We start from the raw sequence: 14,883 nt of genomic DNA, 5'->3' as shown, positions 1-14,883 counted from the left end.
CTCCACTTTATCCCATTAGGTGGGGTCGGCACAGCTGATTTTTCTCTTCCATTCTCTTCTATCAGCCGTCATCTCAACACTCACTCCTCTCTCTCTCATATCGTCATTCACACACACCATCCATGTCTTCTTCGGTCGACCTCTTCCCCCTCTTTTTACAAAAATAATAAAATTTAATAGCACCGAAGGTGATCCCTATTGCGCTCAGCAGACTCATAGTACCCTTGGAATGTAGGTATTGAGGTCATAGACAACAGCTAAGATACGGCTTCCCAATGATATAATTAATAGTAGATTAAAGCTTAGTTTTAATTGACCAGTGAATGTCTGTTGTTGTATTACGCTTACAAATGAACTGAAGTTTAGTCTCAAGCCAACTAAAACAACTGAATACATAAGCATTCCAACAGACTCTTAGATAACTCGTAAATTAACTACAATTTTTGGTACATAACGTTTGTTCTTATAATAATTACACAAAATCACTCGTTAAGGCAGATAATTCGGAGAAAAACCAAATTACAGCAGGCTTTTCGGCTGAAACTAGATCTAATTACATTAAAGGCCAAGTAAAATTTAGAGGCGAGTGTGTGCAGAATCTAATAATAAATTTTAATCTAGGCTCCTCATAGAGGTTACAAATGTAACGCCGACGCGTTCATTCAATTACACTTATCCAAGATTACCCTCAAATTAAATCGAGGCACAGATGTGAATATTATTTCAACGAAATCAAAACCGTATAGGGTGTAATTAAATAACTATAAAAAACGAAGGAGTGATTTTCATGATGAATTTTAGCATTCATCTATTCACACTAACAAAAATTCATCTATTACAACTAACAAAAATTCATAAAATTCATAAAAAATAATTCATAAGATTCAAAAATTCATCTATTATAATTAACAAAAATAGCTGTGGTCTCAGTATCGAGTATTTCGATCCTGAAGATAAGATTTTACTAGTATACTAAATTTTTTTTTTCTATATTAAGTATAGCACATATTAAAATACACGCCGACTGCGTTTGCTTTTCCCGGAATCCTAATGGAATATGAACTTACTAAAATGACAAGTTACCATACATTAATGTAAATTGGTAAAAAGATTTCACTAGCTTTTCTCCTCTTTTTACCAGTTTACCAGATACATTTTTTTCAATAGATTTATCGACTAGCAGAAAATAAAAGGTTTTTCACACATTCAATAAAATGTCAGTAAAAACAATAATAAAGAAAACATAATCCACAAAATTAAATTAAATTTTGACTTCTTGAATTTTCTTCTTGATTAATCAAGGTCATCTTTCAACTATTAATGAACAGTAGTATTATTATTGTAAAGGAATATTATTTATTTTGTTTGTCTCTGGAAGATATCACACACCCTGTATAAGAGCACAAGAGCTTGAAAAATAATATCTGCTCTCGACTAGAAGTTAATTAATTCTAAGCCCAATCTAAAATAATTGGAGTTAGCACCGTCGGTGTCTGTGTATTTCAGAAGAGTGTACGTCTAACTGTCGGATCTCTAGCCGACAAGGTCAGGTCCAGAATAATTTAAAACACTTGCTTGCTAAACTTTTTAGATATGTTCACTTTTATTAGAGTAATCTCAAAATTAACTGATAACGAATATTATTATATATATAATTTTTGTACTACCCCGAACATGTGACAGAAGTCGTCGTGGCCTAAAGGATAAGATGTCCGGTGCATTCGTATGAAGCGATGCACCGGTGTTCGAATCCCGCAGGCGGGTACCAATTTTTCTAATGAAATACGTACTCAACAAATGTTAACGATTGACTTCCACGGTGAAGGAATAACATCGTGTAATAAAAATCAAACCCGCCAAAATTATAATTTGCGTAATTACTGGTGGTAGGACCTCTTGGGGGTCCACACGTTACGTTGTAGGTGTCTATGGGTTTCAGTAACCGCTTAACATCAGGTGGGCTGTGAGCTCGTCCATCCATCTAAGCAATAAAAAAAAAAAGTGCTCGAACAACAGTATTAGTGACAAATTAATGAGTCTAAAATCGAAATCTTCATCCAAAAATATTAAATCTCTATAGTAACATATGACTGACGCTAGGATGAATACAATTTATTATGAGACCGACCCTAATATTTTATTCAGTTTTCATAAGTCGTACATATAATTGAAAGCACTTTTACGATTTAATCTCGCGTGTTTCATTGTGATTGAGTGTGATTATTGTATATTATTTCCGTGGATGATTACCTCAGAGTTATCGAGAGCCGTAAAATATTCAAAAATTCAGAAATAATATAACGATAATTAAAAACTTAAAATTAAACCTTACAAGTAGTTTTAATTAATAATAACCTTATTCTGGATACTTTTGGATAGATCGGTATTATTGATACACTGTATCTAAAATATTTCTATTATTCCCCGCCTATTTCTGCCGCGAAGCAGTAATGCGTTTCGGTTTGAAGGGTGGGGCAGCCGTTGTAACTATACTGAGACCTTAGAACTTATATCTCAAGGTGGCTGGCGCATTTACGTTGCAGATGTCTATGGGCTCCAGTAACCACTTAGCACCAGGGGGCCTGTGAGCTCGTCCACCAATCAACGGAATAAAAAAAAGGGTGCGTGTACTTATGTACGCGCGTAAGAAGTTATACTTTATTTTTATTAAATTTATTTCTTTTTTTTTATATTAAATAATTAATAATAAATATTTAACGTTAATAATTTAATAATATTTAGTATGAATTATATTAAATAATAATTTTGTCATTTATATTACTAAAAAATGAGTGCTAATAAGACTTTTTTTTACGAGTGTACATGCGCGAAATTTCACCTGCGGCTATATTCAGACTCGCCAAGTTACGTTGGTCGTATTATAGTGAGCGATTTAGTAGGCAACTTCATTCTGTTAATTTGGTGTCACGGTGCGCGCGCATCGTAAAATTTCACTCTCATCAATTTTTCATAACGCGCCTAAAGAAGTATAACTTCAAAATAAAAAATAAAGTAAGTTAAGTAATTCATTAATTAAGTAAATTTATAATAACAAAATTCTTACCAGCAATACAGGCGAGGTCCAGAGAGTCGTCGGTGAGGTTGTAAACAGTGCAGTTAGTTGGCTGATCGGGACGCGTCGCCGGTAATAAAGTGTAGAGGCACGGCATCGGCTGCTGTCCAGCCAAGTTCGTCGCGCGGCACGACAACGTGCCATAGTCGACGTCCGACACCGGCATGTAAGTTAATACTGAACGACCCTCCTTTACTTCCACCGTGAAACGTTCCTAAGATAAAATAGTCGACTGTGAATATTTTGTTAGGCGTCGTGGCCTAAAGGATAAGACGTTCGGTGCATTCGTATGTAGCGATGCACCGGTGTTCGAATCCCGCAGGCGGGTACCAATTTTTCTAATGAAATACGTACTCAACAAATGTTCACGATTGACTTCCACGGTGAAGGAATATATAATAATAATATATATATTATTATATAAATTGAATAATATAATATTATATATAAGAAGGAATAACATCGTGTAATAAAAATCAAACCCGCAAAAATTATAATTTGCGTAATCACTGGTGGTAGGACCTCTTGGGAGTCCGCGCGGGTAGGTACCACCACCCCGCCTATTTCGGCCGTGAAGCAGTAATGCGTTTCGGTTTGAAGGGTGGGGTAGCCGTTGTAACTATACTGAGACCTTAGAACTTATATCTCGAGGTGGGTAACGCATTTACGTTGTGGATGTCTATGGGCTCCAGTATCCACTTAACACCCAAGTAGCGCTGACGATTAGTAGTTCACTTAATTAATTCATTTACTTTTTTATTATTTCTAATACTATTAATATTCAAGAGTGCTCGTTTAACCAAAACATACTTAAATAACTTAACAAAGCAATTATCTTACGTAATGAAAATTTAATTTCAAATATCGTAACCCTGGTTATAAAATGTTAATATATTTTGGTATGAGCCAATTTTAATTAAAACCATAATGAGATTTATTTTTATTTTATTTGCGTACATAAACAGTTTATACAGACAGGTTTAATTATGAAAGAATGAAATAATGAATATCCCGTCAACCTGAAGGAATAGGGATTGGGATGAATTAAATTGCTACTTAAGGGCAGCTATATCTGGAACAGAGTGGTGAAATGAATCCATGGATGTATTAAGCTTTTGCTGGATATATTTACTTCGCAAATAAATATTAGGCAGCTTACCAAAGCTTCTACATCGTTTTTATGAAAGTTTTCTATGAAAATTAAACAAAAATATTCAAAAATCATTCTGTCAAAAATCATATTGATCTAAATTTTATTTTTAGAACGTGTTTAATAATTTTTTTGTATTATTCGTTTTAGAACTTCTCCGAAACTCAATTTGGTATGCTAATAGATATGAAAAAAAATCAGTGAATAGACAAATACGTACTTTTAATGCATACCGTATTTTTAAAATTACTCTTAGTGTTGGTGCCTAGAAAGAACACTTTCTTTTGCACTTTTGAGCTTGAGCAAAAAATCTCAGGTCATGTAAAAGATAAAGATAAAGAAGCCTTTATTAAACATCTTAATTCATATTTAGGTACATACTATTAATGTAATTTTTCTAAACATCTAGCAAATATTGTTTTGCTTTCGCATAGGCCTCCCCCGAATCCTGCCGTAAGTCCCGGTCATGGCATTTACATTTTCATGTAAAAATAAAACATTAAATGGAGAATATAATTTGAATCTTTACCCAGAAACCTTTAACACTCATAAGGCACTCAATGGTCAGTCCTTATCAATGCGATAAAATACCAATTCAAACGATTTCAAGAGGAGAAGTAGACAAAGAAATAAAGAGTTCACTATATTACTATGCAAGTGGATGTTAAGCTACTTTTCTAAGCAGTTCTCATTAACTGTGTTATTATGTTGGTCTAAAAATATAATATACTTTCAAATATTTGTTAAGTCAATTGAATTCAAAGAAAAAACTGATGATAGAGCGTAATATGAGTGTATACGGGTAGGTACAATTATCACGTCGGAGTGGTGGAGCTCGATGGGGCTTAGTCGGTAGTTGATTTTGCGGGGCGGGTCCTGCGTGGTAGACGCCGCGCAACGCCTCGCGCGCTTTTCTCAAGGCGTAGTCTCCCGCTAGGAAGTGGAACAAGAGGAGGACTTTGGTCTTCCTCTTCTCTCTCTTCTTCTCTGGAGGCACCGGAGTTCCACATAACCCGGTCTATTACCCCTCTCGACCGGGAATCCGTAAATGGATTCCCTAGCGTTAAAAAAAAAGTACAATGATCACCCCTGTTTCTGTGTTTCTGCAGCCCTGCCATCAGTAATTTGGCGAATTTTATTTTTTGCAACCTCTAGCTTTAATACGCAATAGTATTTCTTTATCAGGTAAGCCTTTTTGTTGTTAACATGTGCTTAGCACGTTTTTCATTAAAAAAATTGATACCTGCCTGCGTGATTCGAACAACGGCTTAGTCGTATCGTTCGAAACCAGTATACAGGGCGATTTAATTTATTTATTTCTATTAATTTTGATTTCGATCCGGTGATTATGGAGGTGAACGTATACAAAAACCCATTACATTTGCAATTTTGTTATCTATTATCCCCTATCTAATCTAATTTGGTCAACGAGAAGAGCTCTCTCTGTTCACAGTTCTAAAAATAAGCTTCCCTATTTACAGTCCTGTCTACAATACAGACAGGTAACTATGCTAACAATGAACCAGTCTGTAGTGTCACTCAAACTACCCGGATATTGCTGAAATTGTACAATGATTTCGTGTTCCAAGTATAGATTGGCTGAGTGGATTTGAATAGTAATATTGAAGAATATCATAGTGGATTTGATTTTTACTAACATGATCGCGTTTTAACCATACCGACAGTGACATTGAAACTGATAGTACAATAGAAAAAATAAGATGAGCAGTGTATAAAAAAATATATATTTATATTTAGTGATATGAGTTATGAATAAACAAGGTAAAAAGTTGCATTTTCCGACTTCGTTATTCCCAAGATAATATTAATTAGCATGTATGTTTGATTATTTTATAATAAGAAGATTGTGTTTTGCCACAATAAAATTCTAGAGACATGTGTAATGGACGTTCGTTGACTCGGTACAATGGATCAACTTGCAGATATAAAACCAGAAGAGCTATGTGGAATATGAGAGTTTAGGTTCTTGAACTCATCCGGTTAAATGTATTCAACAACTTCATGTGACACTTAAGTTATTGGTTGTTATTTTTCAACATATTCGTAAATAATAATTAAAACGAATATTTTTCAATGACAGTGTTTAGTATATTTTACTTTCTTCTCTCGATTCCTAAACTAAAATTTAACAGAAACTTTATATCAAAATAATGGCATAAATCTTTATGTAAAGTATCAATTGGTGAGCTTTAGTTTTGTCAACACTAAAATTGGGAATAGATTTCTACCTCCACATAGAAATGTCAACTGAAAACCGTAATGTTATTTTTATTTGTTTTTATTGCTTATATGGGTGGACGAGTTCACAGCCCACCTGGTGTTACGTGGTTTTTGGAGCCTATAGACATCTACGACGTAAATGCGCCACCCACCTTGCAATATAAATTCTAAGGTCCCAGTATAGTTACAACGGCTGTCCCACCCTTCAAACCGATTACTGCTTCACGGCAATTTCTGCAACTTATGAGCCCGTTTGGGTAGATACTACTATCCTGCCAATTTCTGCCGCGAACCAGTTTGAACGGAAAGTCTGTCTATAGAGTTGAGACTTCAAATTCGTATCTCCAGGCGAGTGGCGGCATTTATGTTGTTGTTAAATCTAATGAGCTCCGCTAAAAACTTAACAACTGGTGGGCCGTGTTCTTGTTCTTTTGTTTAAGCAAAATAATTGTTTCTTTTTCTTTTAATGTCATTAAAAATAATACTTCCTCCAAATTACAATAAAATTTAACTCCATTAAAACTTTTCTGTTTGAACAAAAATGTTTAACGTAATGACAAAAAGAAACAGAATTTTGAAACAAATGAGAACAGCAACGAAAATGATATCATTGGATACCCAAAAAAACTTTTTTCTTTAATATCCTAAAAACTCATTTGAACAACATGCGCCCAGAATCGAATGTAATGAAGGGGGTCAAGTGATCGCCGAGATGTCGTTAGACTCGACGTACGAGTTTCATCTCTATCGCCTTATGCTTAAAGAAAAATTCAGCAGATCATGTAGCAGAATTCTACAATACAGCTGCTATAGAAATTTAAACTTTAACCTTGTTTTTTAGAGACTATTTTGGTTTAAATACGAGAGATACAAAAATGTCCCGCGGGGTCAACAATGCTTTGTATGCAGCTGTTGAAGGGCTTGATTGCTGTATAACATTTAGATATGGAGAGAACGCTATTTTGGATTATGTTAAAGGTATATTGTAAAAAAGCGGTGCTTTTCATAGTTTATTTTCTACACTTTTGCTCCCATAACGACTGTTGAATTGAATCAATATTGAAAATAATAACGTAACCCCAGAATCGTAAGCTGTCGAATTTCTTATAGCACGGGCATCTTTAATTATGGAGTTCAATTTCGTATTAGTGAGTAAATTCTTTAGGTCAGTATCTAACTATTGTTGCGTTTATCTATGGGGGCTCAGTGATGTATTGAAATCAAGATTAATATATTACTATACTTACAGCATCAACCCTGATGGATCCAGCAGAACTGTTCAATGTCCATTCGAAAGTGTTCGGTGGAGGATATGCGTCCACCTCGCAGATAACCTTCGTCGGTTCTTGGAGAGCAGCTCCAATCATTTTCATTTCTCTCTTCCGACAGAGCGGTTTGTCTACGAGAAAAATACAGTAACTTAAACTTTGATCTAGTTTATCAAATCTATATATATAAATGAATTGCTGTTCGTTAGTCTCGCTAAAACTCGAGAACAGCTGGATCGATTTGGTTAATTTTGGTCTTGAATTATTTGTGTAAGTCCAGTGAAGATTTAAAAGGTAAATAAATATGAAAATACTCGGAATTAAATAAAAATAACAATTTTGTTTTTCCTTTGATGTGTCCCCCGTCGGACAAACAACACAACATTATTTATACAAAAGTTTAGGTCTTTTATGCATCGATTGAGGCATTACGAAGTCTGCCGGGTCAGCTAATACGGAATAAAAATGAAGAAAATTGATTTTAAATACAAAATGATCCAAATAATTTGATATCGACGTGAGATCTAAAAGTCTGTAGTGGTATTTACAATGTGACAACTGTGAGCTCCAGTGAATGTTTAGCCCCAGATCGACAGTGAGTTTGTCTGACTAATTAAAGTAGTAAAAAACGATGCTCAGTCCAAGTCAAATCACTCTGGAGCGTTTAAAAAGAAACTTAATGGTGCGTGATGGAAATTCTCGATACCCGCTTAAAACGACACCGGTGCGTTGCGTGCAACGTTTACACAGATTTATCGTTTGATTAATGGATACACTAATATAATGTGCCATTTAAAACATCGATATTATGTTCACGATAAAGTTTACTGCGCCATTCAAACAGTGAATACGATGAACAGATAATTTGTTATTAATTATTTTTGTTTTAAAGAGCATAATGAATAGCACGTAGTGTTTCCAGGTCCGCGTTGAGGCCTAAACTCAAAGTGTGAACTCACTCAATGGCTATCTCACTCTTGAAATCTATAAACATGGTTGCTTCGTGGCTCAAATGGAGGGGATAATTAATTTATAATACAAAATTTATCATAAGCATGTAATTACGCAAGCTTGTCAATTTTTGTAGGGATTTTTTAATTGTTTGCCACATGATTCTATTCCTTCATCGCCGAAATCATTCTTGATAGTACGTATGGAGTTAGAAAACGTAGTTCTAAAAAAAAGGAATTTATACATAAGCTTAGTCACATAACTCTACAAATAAATCTGGCCTCATATCTGCAAAATAATCGACGCTTGTTAGTAAATGATACTTTTGATATTATATTTGATTTTGATATTAAAACGATCTTCTTAGCTTTCAGTGATGCTGTAAATATTTTCCTTTGAATAAATTCGATATATATATTCTATAATATAACAGGTTTCATCGAACATAACTATCATATGTAAATTACAATGTAGTAATGATGCTAATAAAATTATGCTAATTGGATATTGGCCATAAGTAATGTACTGTATGCCAATTATATCTATCGATATAATATATTATTGATAAACGTTAAGAATCTAACTGACAAACTAAATTGTGTGTCTTGACTACTATCGTCAGTATGATCGAGTATTATGTTGAATCCTGCTACAAATAGAACAATGATCAGAAATTTCGTAGCCCGTGTGTCAAATCTCGCAGGTAGGTATCAATTATTCAAATGAAATACGTACTTAACACATGTACCAGTTGTGTACTTGGCGTCTTGTTAGTTCGAATAGATACATAAGTGCCACAGCCCTGCCTATTTCTGCCGCGGCATAGGAATGCATTCTGATTTGAATAGTTTTGTTTGTCTTCCTATATAACTGAGAAGTAGGTCTCATGTTCCATCAGATCCAATAACCCTGGCATTAGACACCTTTAGCTCTAACACTAGGAGTAGGGACCGCGGTAACCGTACTCGTCGAATCCGGAAAAAAGTTCGACGTGCAACCTAACCTAAACATCAGCCCGCTAAGTTTTTCGCCGGATCTTCTCAAAGGGTCGCGATTCCGATCCGGTAGTAGATTCATTCGCGAAACAGCTACTCTTGAGTCGTTAGGTCTCCTTTGGAGGCGCTCGGGTAGCTGTTACCAAATTCCACCCCTCCTGGCTGAGTCTTTGCTCGCCCACCTGCCCTAGTAAAACTGGAAAGGCGTCCGGGCCACCAGTAACTTCTCAAACATAAATAAAAAGGTCTCATGTTGGGTGGCATCACTTACGTTGTTGATGCCTACAGATATTGGTAATGACCTAATACCAGATTGGCCATAATATTTAAAAAAACCCCCAATATAAACAAGTAACCATTTCACTCAATTATATCTATCAATTTGAGCATTATAAATTTTAAACAGCTGCACTGGTATGTAACAAAAACAGCTAAATAAAGTTTCAACAAAACTGGCTTTCAATTAAACACATAGTTAATTTTTGTTTTTGGGAATTATGAAGAAACAGGCTCATAGATGCTAAAGGTGTCAAATATCTCCACTTATCTTGTAGTTGTCTCCGTTAATTTACAATAACGATTCTTCAAATTATCGTACCGAAGCTTTAAACTGAAATCTATTAAAAAGAGTCAGCTCCAATATATGTTTCATTTGTGTTTCAGAGAGAAGTCTACAGTCTTGAATTCTTCTAATTAATTATCCCTTCGGATGATATTTTTAAGCTATTGCATAGCTTTTATCGCGGGCTTTGAGCGCGGCGACCGAATCAAGAAATTCCGTAACGAAACTAAAACCTAACACCCCAACTCCGCCTACCATGTAGCTCACGTTCAACACATTCACACGTTACGCTTGCGTAGTGTTTGTGAATAAGTGCGCGAGGTGACGTCGCACTGCATGCGCATCATGAAAAGTCTGCCCATCTCTCTCTCGCGCGGTCTAGCTTATGAGTGTGAATCATTCCGATTCAGGCACCCGTCGCGTGCTGACGTGCTCATCTACCGTTCGATTGCCCGACCTCGGTTTGGGGCACATCTGGCGTCCAAGTGTTTTTCTCGGAAGTGACTACCTGTGCTAATTGCGTCGCATCGTCGTCTGTGAGCGGGCGGACCCCTAAATTCCAGGAATTCGTTCGGTAACTTAGTGGCCCGTTTGCAAGCGGACGGCTGTGTGCCGCAATTAATTGCGATTATTACAATTTTTGGGGCCTCGCCGTAAGGCGAGTGTGTTTTTAAAGTCCCGGGGCAGCCCCCCCTGGGCACTCGTCTATTATAATGGAGTCCACGGTCGATCTCTTTGCAGAATTTCTTCGCCTTAGGTACCCAACGCTATCGGCAGAATTTTTAGAATTCAAGACCCATCACGCAGCGAACTCGCCGGCGGTCTCCGTCGCTCCCATCGCTCCTGCGTCGTCCATTGCGGCCTCCGTCACGCCCGCCGATCCTGTGTCCCCGATACTCGCGCCCAAAACTTCTGCGTCGACCGTTGCAGCTTCCGCCCCAACCGTGCGTTCGTCGGCGACCTACGTTGCTTCCGTGCGTTCGTCCACGGCCTCCGTCGTGTCTGCGTCGTCTACTGCGCCCGCTAAAACACCCACCCGCAGGTCGCCCGCGCCCTCCTCATCCGATTCAGAGTCGGACATGGAGGTCGACCCTTCCCCCGCCGCCACGACTGATGGATTCACAGTAGTCCAAAAAGGTAAAAAGCGTGCTGCGGAGGCCCGAGCTTCCGCGGCCGCTAAAGTAAGCAAAGCCGCGAACGCGTCGCGTCCCCGCCCTCCGACCCCCGTCGCTCCCGCTGTCCGTGCAACACCGTCGCCGCGTCCAGTGGCACAATCTAAAACTCAGACCCCTCCCCCGGTAATCCTTCAAGACAAGGCAGCTTGGGACCGAGTTTCCCTGGCCCTTAAGGCCAAAAATATTAATTTTGTCAGCGCCCGTAATCTCGCCAACGGGATTCAAATAAAAATAACGACACCCGACGACCATAGGGCCCTCTCAAGTTACCTCCGAAAGGAGCGTATAAGCTTCCACACTTATACGCTCCAGGAGGAGCGCGAACTCCGCGTTGTCATACGTGGAATTCCGAAGGAGCTAGATGCCGATCTCGTCAAGGCTGATCTGATAGAACAAGGCCTACCAGTAAATTCCGTGCACCGCATGCACACCGGCCGCGGTAGGGAGCCATACAATATGGTTCTAGTCGCCCTCCAGCCTACCCCCGAGGGTAAGCACATTTTTAACATACGGACCGTCTGTAAGCTCTCCGGTATCGCCGTCGAAGTCCCCCATAAAAAAGGCACTCCTAGTCAGTGCCATAACTGCCAACTGTACGGGCACTCTTCCCGTAACTGTCACGCGCGCCCCCGATGTGTTAAGTGTATGGGCGATCACGCCACGGCCCTCTGCGCTCGCGACCAAAAAACCGCGACGGAACCGCCTAGCTGCGTCCTGTGTCGAACACAGGGTCACCCCGCGAACTACCGTGGATGCCCCCGAGCTCCAAAAATAAATCGCCGCGTCGCCCGCCAAAACCGCCTCCGAGCTTCCCGCCTAGACATCAAAGCCTCAGCACCCTCTGTGCCGAAGGCTAAGCCTGCCTTCGTGCCGGCGCCGGTGCCCAGCGGCTCGGCCTGGGCTAAACCGTTGCCGTACACGAACACGGCTGCAGCTCCTCCCTCCGCGATTCGTCCCGCCCCCGCGATACGTCGCTCCCCCGCGATTCATTCCTCCCCCGCGACCAGCACTCCGACCGCGTCCGATAACCTCGCTCTAGCGATCGACTTTTTTCAGTCGATCAACTTTGAGCGTGTTAACGCCTTGGGTGACGCCATTCGCGCCGCCTCCACTGCACAACACTTCATCGCCGTTGTGCAGGAATACGCTGACGTATACGCGTCGTTAAATACGTACGTCCTCCCCTCACTCCGCCGGTAATCAATGGCGTACATTAGTAGAATAAAGCCCTTATCCGTAACGATAGGATTTTTTAACGCTTACGGTCTCGCAAATCAACGTGATCAGGTTTGTGATTTTTTGCGTGACCATCAAATTGACATTTTCTTAGTGCAGGAGACCCTACTCAAGCCCGCGCGTCGCGACCCTAAAATCGCGAACTATAACATGGTTAGGAACGACAGGCTCACTGCTCGTGGTGGTGGTACCGTCATTTACTATAGAAGAGCCCTGCATTGCGTCCCGCTCGATCCTCCCGCGCTCGCTAACATCGAAGCATCAGTGTGCCGAATCTCACTGACGGGTCACGCGCCGATCGTTATCGCGTCCGTTTATCTTCCTCCGGATAAGATCGTTCTAAGCAGTGATATCGAGGCGCTACTCGGCATGGGAAGCTCTGTCATTCTGGCGGGCGACCTAAATTGTAAACACATCAGGTGGAACTCACACACCACAACCCCTAATGGCAGGCGGCTCGACGCGTTAGTCGATGATCTCGCCTTCGATATCATCGCTCCGCTAACCCCGACTCACTACCCGCTAAATATCGCGCATCGCCCCGATATACTCGACATAGCGTTATTAAAAAACGTAACTCTGCGCTTACACTCGATTGAAGTAGTTTCAGAGTTAGATTCAGACCACCGTCCCGTCATTATGAAGCTCGGTCGCGCTCCCGATTCCGTTCCCGTCACGAGGACTGTGGTGGATTGGCACACGCTGGGCATTAGCCTGGCTGAATCTGATCCACCATCGCTCCCGTTTAGCCCGGACTCTACCCCGTCTCCTCAGGATACCGCTGAAGCCATAGACATCGTAACGTCACACATCACCTCGACATTAGATAGGTCATCGAAGCAAGTTGTGGCGGAGGACTTCCTTCACCGCTTCAAATTGCCCGACGATATTAGGGAACTCCTTAGAGCTAAGAACGCCTCGATCCGCGCCTACGATAGGTATCCTACAGTGGAAAATCGTACTCGAATGCGTGCCCTACAACGCGACGTAAAGTCTCGCATCGCCGAAGTCCGAGATGCCAGATGGTCTGATTTCTTAGAAGGACTCGCGCCCTCTCAAAGATCTTACTACCGCTTAGCTCGTACTCTCAAATCGGATACGGTCGTAGCTATGCCCCCCCTCGTAGGCCCCTCAGGCCAACTCGCGGCGTTCGATGATGAAGAAAAAGCAGAGCTGCTGGCCGATACATTACAAACCCAGTGCACGCCCAGCACTCAATCCGTGGACCCTGTTCATGTAGAATTAGTAGACAGTGAGGTAAAACGCAGAGCCTCCTTGCCACCCTCGGATGCGTTACCACCCGTCACCCCGATGGAAGTTAAAGACTTGATCAAAGACCTACGTCCTCGCAAAGCTCCCGGTTCCGACGGTATATCTAACCGCGTTATTAAACTTCTACCCATCCAACTCATCGTGATGTTGGCATCTATCTTCAATGCCGCTATGGCTAACTGTATCTTTCCCGCGGTGTGGAAAGAAGCGAACGTTATCGGCATACACAAACCCGGTAAACCAAAAAATAATCCGACGAGTTACCGCCCGATTAGCCTCCTCATGTCTCTGGGCAAACTGTATGAGCGTCTGCTCTACAAACGCCTCAGAGACTTCGTCTCATCAAAGGGCATTCTCATCGATGAACAATTCGGATTCCGTGCAAATCACTCATGCGTACAACAGGTGCACCGCCTCACGGAGCACATTCTCGTGGGACTTAACCGACCAAAACCGATCTACACGGGAGCCCTCTTCTTCGACGTCGCAAAAGCGTTCGACAAAGTCTGGCACAACGGTTTGATTTTCAAACTTTTCAACATGGGCGTACCGGACAGTCTCGTGCTCATCATACGGGACTTCTTGTCTAACCGCTCTTTTCGATATCGAGTAGAGGGAACCCGCTCCTCCCCGCGACCACTCACGGCTGGAGTCCCGCAAGGCTCCGTTCTTTCTCCGCTCCTATTTAGTTTATTTGTCAATGATATTCCCCGGTCGCCGCCGACCCAGCTAGCCTTATTCGCTGACGACACAACCGTTTACTACTCAAGTAGAAACAAGTCCCTAATCGCGAGTAAGCTCCAGAGTGCAGCGTTAACCCTCGGACAGTGGTTCCGAAAATGGCGCATAGACATCAACCCAGCGAAAAGCACAGCAGTGTTATTTCAAAGGGGAAACTCTCCGCTTATTTCCTCCCGCATTAGGAGGAGAAATATCACACCCCCGATCACCCTCTTCGGC

General features: G+C 40.7%; 1 protein-coding gene across 8 annotated transcripts in view; it reads right to left on the bottom strand.

Annotated features, from left to right (window-relative positions):
• LOC101738258 (hemicentin-1) overlaps window positions 1–14,883 on the bottom strand; it is a 304,965-nt gene that overhangs the window by 15,223 nt on the left and 274,859 nt on the right. For all 8 annotated transcript variants that reach the window (XM_038015172.2, XM_062671912.1, XM_038015173.2 and 5 more), the window contains 2 exons: window positions 7,712–7,863; window positions 3,065–3,287 (listed from right to left, as the gene is read on the bottom strand). In XM_038015172.2, coding sequence (XP_037871100.1) covers window positions 3,065–3,287; window positions 7,712–7,863 — 375 coding nt within the window. The remainder of the gene's footprint in view (window positions 1–3,064; window positions 3,288–7,711; window positions 7,864–14,883) is intronic.

Source organism: Bombyx mori, chromosome 13 (genome assembly GCF_030269925.1).
Source record: "Bombyx mori chromosome 13, ASM3026992v2".
In the NCBI taxonomy this organism is placed as follows: Eukaryota; Metazoa; Arthropoda; class Insecta; order Lepidoptera; family Bombycidae; genus Bombyx; species Bombyx mori.
This window is presented reverse-complemented; position numbering and strand designations above follow the sequence as displayed.